General features: G+C 49.9%; 1 protein-coding gene across 1 annotated transcript; it reads left to right on the top strand.

The window, feature by feature from the left end:
* Positions 1-1,014: 1,014 nt before the first annotated feature.
* Positions 1,015-2,362, top strand: LOC127218021 (probable bifunctional dTTP/UTP pyrophosphatase/methyltransferase protein). The gene is made up of 5 exons (XM_051179032.1): positions 1,015-1,125; positions 1,226-1,327; positions 1,561-1,625; positions 1,765-1,989; positions 2,126-2,362. Exons 1-5 carry the CDS (start codon positions 1,015-1,017, stop codon positions 2,304-2,306), a joined length of 684 nt encoding a protein of 227 aa, XP_051034989.1. The 3' UTR covers positions 2,307-2,362.
* The last annotated feature ends 2,936 nt before the right edge of the window (positions 2,363-5,298 follow it).

The following is a 5,298-nucleotide window of genomic DNA, read 5'->3' as shown; positions in this document are numbered from 1 at the left end:
AAGTGAACAGGTCAGAAACGGCTGATTCTGACCGCAAAAGAGGCAGCACAGAGCATATCCCCTGTCACTCATCGAGGCGGTAGGTGGGACTTCCGGGTGCGGCGAACAGGGCAGAAACAGAGATCGCAACCCTAGGTCCGTGCACCCCTCTGGTTTTCGCTGTTTCCTGTTTATGCCACGGTTGGCAGCAGGGTTCCTGTTGCCGGGGAAACCGGGGTGGGACTTCCGGCAACATGGTAAATCGGGGCGGGACTTCTGCATGGGAGCATTGACCAGGAATTAATGACTTCTGAGAGGTTCCCAGGGGATGGGCGGTGTCACGGGAGCTGTGATGTCAGAGGAGTTACAGGCGTGGCCTGTAGGGCACACAGCTGTCAATCAAACACCTGTCATTCAATCATTCATTCACTCATTCATTCAGTCATTCACTCAGCCACTCATTCATTCAATCACTCATTCATTTAGTCATTCATTCATTTATTCAGTCATTAATTCATTTACTCAGTCATTCACTCATTCATTCAGTCATTCATTCAATCATTCATTCATGTAGTCATTCATTCATTGATTCAGTCATTAATTAGTTCATTCAGTCATTCATTCACTCATTCAGTCAAAGGTCAGTCATTCATGAAGTAATTCAGTCATTTCAGTCATTCATTCATTAGCTCATTCATTCATTCATACATTCATTCATTTACTCATCCATTCAGTCATTAACTCATTAATTCATTGTACAATCATTCATTCATTGAATCACTTCCTGTGTGTGCTGGAGGCAGGACTTGCGGTCCCTGAGGCTAAGGCTCTGACATAGACAGGAGCAGGCAGGATTTCCTGTTTCCTTTTACCTACACTGTAGCCCATGACCATCTTGAACCCCGCCGTCTTTTTGCGCACCCAGGGGCAGGAAATAAGTCCCATCATCTCGGAGGAACCGGAATTGGTTGTCTCAAGCCGGAAGTGGACAATTTCTGGTCCCTCCCAGAACGGAAGTGAACCCCCAGACCGGAAATGTGCGATCCTTTCAACATGGAGCTGGTTCCACTCACCAGGCTGCTGCAGGGGAAGAGGGTGGTGCTGGGGAGCAGCTCCCCCAGGAGGCGGGGCATCCTGTCCTCCATGGTGACTTCCAGGGGCAGGGCCTGCTCTGGGATTGTCAGCTGTGACTTCCAGGGGTGGGGCCTGCTGTGACTGACAGGAGGTCATACCCTCCCACTTCCAGGAGTCCCTGGAGAAGGCGAGATTTCCGGCTACGCCCGAATATGCCCGGGAGACAGCAAAGCTGAAGGCTCTGGAGGTGGCGTCGCGGCTGAGGCTGCACAGGGTGAGGACAGCCCCATCCCTTCTGGTCAGGTGGTAGGCCGCACCCCTTCCTTTCGAGGCCCCGCCCACAAGCCTCACCCCCCCCCCAGCCCTCTGCTCTGCAGGACCTGCACCCTCCTGATGTCATTATTGGAGCTGACACCATTGTGGTGAGTGAGGCCCTGCTCCTTCCGGCCCTGCCCACCCTGCCCCTCACTGATCCGGCCCCTTGGCGTCTGGCTTCGCCCACTGCAGGCCTTGGATGGCTTCATCCTGGAGAAGCCAAAGGACAAGGATGATGCCTACAGGATGCTGCGCAGGTGGGCGGGGCCTGAAGGGGCGGGGCAGACACACCCACGGCAGAGTGGGCGGGGCCTCTGCATGGAGCTCCAGCCTCTGCCCACCCCAGCCCTGCCCCTTGCCAACCACGCCTGTCCCGCCTTCCCTGGCCCCGCCCAGGCTGAGTGGCCAGCAGCACAGTGTCATCACCGGTGTGGCCATCTTGAGGCCACTGTGGCAGAGGCAGCTTCAGGAGCCGAGCTCCACATGCCCAGAGGCCCCAGAGGTGGAAGGGGACCCAGAAGCAGAAGTGGAATTGTCACTGTTCCATGAAGAGACCCGTGTGACATTCTCGCGGCTATCGGAGCCACGGCTCTGCGAATACGTGGAGAGCGGGGAGCCTCTGTGAGTGGGTGCGGGGTGGGGTGGGTGGGGCCAGGAAACCTGGAAGTGAGGCCTGAAAAGGAAGAGCTGTCCCCGGCGGGCGTGGGTGTGGCTGAGCATGGCACCTGGTGTGACCTCGTCCTTGCCTTGCACCCAGGGACAAGGCTGGCACCTACGGGCTTCAGGCGCGAGGCGGTGCCCTAGCAGAGCGCGTGGAAGGGGATTTCTTCAATGCCGTGGGGTTTCCACTCAACCGCTGCATGCGTGAGCTGGCTGCCATCTTCCCGGATGTGGGACCACACGTCCCTGTCAGCCAGCATCCGGCCACACCCCAATAATGAGGATTGTAGATGGAGAATGAGTATGTGAGTATTGCGGTAAATAAGGATCAGGATAAACAAATAGGCCGAATAGATGTTTAATCAGGGAGAAATAACTTACAACCTAGACAGATGAACACCAGGAAATTCAACCCGATCCTCTCCTGTCTGAGTCACGCCAGAAAGAGAGAGCGCCTTCCTGGCCCCCTCCGACCTCCTTCCTCAGGTCCTCTCCGCCCATCGCTCCACCCCCCCAATGGGCGTAGTCAGTGCTACAGAAGGACTACCTCACTACAATTCCCCTTTTAGTCTAAAGAAAAGGTTTAGGCTTAATACAAAACTATATACAAAACAGTGAATAACAAGTGTGCTCTAAGAAAAGGAAAATCGAGAACAAAATGACCTACATATCTAGTCCTAGGGTGAGGGCATAATGGAGTTTACAATAGAGTTGTCCTAAGCTGGAAAACGTAAGTCTAGTACCTAATATATCTAACTAGGAAGAGAGAATAATAGTTGTGATAGTTTAATCTTCAACCTCATCAAGACCTGAGAAGGAAATTAACAATACTAGAGTAGACAGGAAATGCGGATGGACAACTTCCAAAAGGTGCAGCAAGGACAGAAACAGCAAGCCACCTGAACAGTCACCCTAGGTCTCACAGCGACGTTGGTACACCCAGATTTGGCTAAGGCCAAGAGAACTTGACAGACCACAACAACAGCAGGGAAATAGAATGGCTGTCTTATCCTGACTTGGCAAGGTCAAGCAGTCTTCTATAATTGTCTCCTGCAAGCACATAGGACTGCATGTCCAAATCAGTGGTCAAGATGGGGGCAATTCTATGCCCAACAGGCCATTAGCTGAGGCGAGATTGAACTCCAGCAGGAGCAACAACAGTGTCCAACATATTTTCGGGAAAGTGCACGGTGCTGTCAGGAGCAACAGTGTCTCATGTCAATGGAGTACTAATATTAAAACATTTAAATGCCATGTTCTGCATGTCTATGAAGTGATTGAAGATTAAGCATCTATATCTGACTAATCTCATAGGTACAGGAAATGTGAGTGAAGATAATCTGTAATACTCGGGAACTTAGCTAAAAAGACTCATTAAAACTTTCCTGAGTAAAGCAGGAACAAATACTTAAACAATATAACTATTTACATATACCTACATGTAAATCCCTAAAATAGAGGTAGAGTATAAGTGTCAAGACAAGAGGTAGAACTATAATGGGCAGCAAGATAAATATCCCAAATTGTATCAATATACAAAATGTCTTGAATACAGGAAAAGTATACATACATAGAATATGGTAAAAAATAATGTGCATAAAATATTATAAGTGGAAACATTTAACACAATATAACAAAATATAAACTTAATTTTACATAGCTTACCACATAGGAATACATAACAATGTAAGCTGTAAAATACTATCTCATTCATACTCAAATTCTCAAGGAAATAGGCTAATCTACTTATATCCCATCTAAACCATACCTTTACCCACCATTCCCTATTCCTGTCTAAAAGATAAACCTGAGTGTAAGCATCACCCAATCCCAAATAACTAAAACCAACCCGAAGACGATGACTATTATCCCAAAATTCCAAGGGTAGGGAAAGGGGGCGTAGTCATATTAAGATTACTTCCTGCTGAAATGGGACGATGGGGGGTGGAGAGGGGGCCAGGAAGGCGCTCTCTCTTTCTGGCGTGACTCGGACAGGAGAGGATCGGGTTGAATTTCCTGGTGTTCATCTGTCTAGGTTGTAAGTTATTTCTCCCTGATTAAACATCTATTCGGCCTATTTGTTTATCCTGATCCTTATTTACAGCAATATGTGAGTGACTGTCCGGGCGGGTATTCTGGTGAGAGAGTGACTGAAGGGGCGGGGCTTCTGGTGAGTTTGTGAAGCAGTGACCCATTTCCCATGATGCCCTTGGTGCATTGTGTTTGATTGACAGAGCAAGCTTCCCTCAAGTGCATCACTTCCCAGTGCTAGGACACAGGACATGGGGTGAGGTGTGTGGAGGCAGGGTTAGGGGACAGGCCCACCGAGGGGAGTACACCTAAACCCACCCCTGTGGCCCCGCCCCTCCTGATGTCCCGCCCTCACCATCTCCATGGGCCCTGCCCTTGCCACCACTGGGTCCTGCATGAGCATCTTCACCATCAGATGCCTGTGATGGACATTTGACATCAGGAGCAGGGTCAGAGGAGGCCCCACCACCTGCCTGCACTCTGATTTGCATATTCAAGAGCTGCCTGGAGACTCAGAAGACATCAAGTACAGAAACTGCTGGGGTTAATTTGCATGGCCACACCTCCAAATGACCTAACCTGCATGTATTTTCAGGTCAAAGTCCCAAACAGATAGGAATACTTGCATTCATTTGCATAGCAAAAGCATGCAAAGCAGCACAAATTTGCATATTAAAGTATATTTCCGAAACTGCGGTTTACTCATTTACATACTGAAATGTGAAGCCCCAATCAGACTGCCAGATTTTCAGGCTCTGTGCTTATTTGCATAATCAAAATTACTAGTGCATCCTTTACATAACAGTTTAGTAGCCTCATTTGCATATTTAAATGAGTGGCAGGGTTTTACTGCTCAGCATCAGGCCCCACCTCTTCAGGACTACCTTGGCTCACCTATCCCCTACCCCCGAGGTCACAGTGTCCAAGGTCACAATCAGTGACCCTCTCCAGGCCCTGCCCTCAACCACACCAGGCCCTTCCCCACTTTCTCTCCTAGGGTCCCCGAGGGCAGGGCCGGGGTCTGGGTATTACCTATGGTGCAGACAGGACTTGGTCCGGGCAATGACATCACAGGAAATTGTGACCGTGATCAGGAAGTGCCCTCCTTCCCTACCCTCACCATCTCCACCCTCAGCTGGGCATGGCAGGAATCTCCTACCAAACTCTTAGGTTACCAAGCAGCAATGCTAGGACCCAGAGGGCGGTGGCCATGGTGAGCAGGTTATAAGAGTAAAAACC

Source organism: Phodopus roborovskii, unplaced genomic scaffold (assembly GCF_943737965.1).
Source record: "Phodopus roborovskii unplaced genomic scaffold, PHOROB, whole genome shotgun sequence".
NCBI classification, from domain to species: Eukaryota; Metazoa; Chordata; class Mammalia; order Rodentia; family Cricetidae; genus Phodopus; species Phodopus roborovskii.
This window is presented reverse-complemented; position numbering and strand designations above follow the sequence as displayed.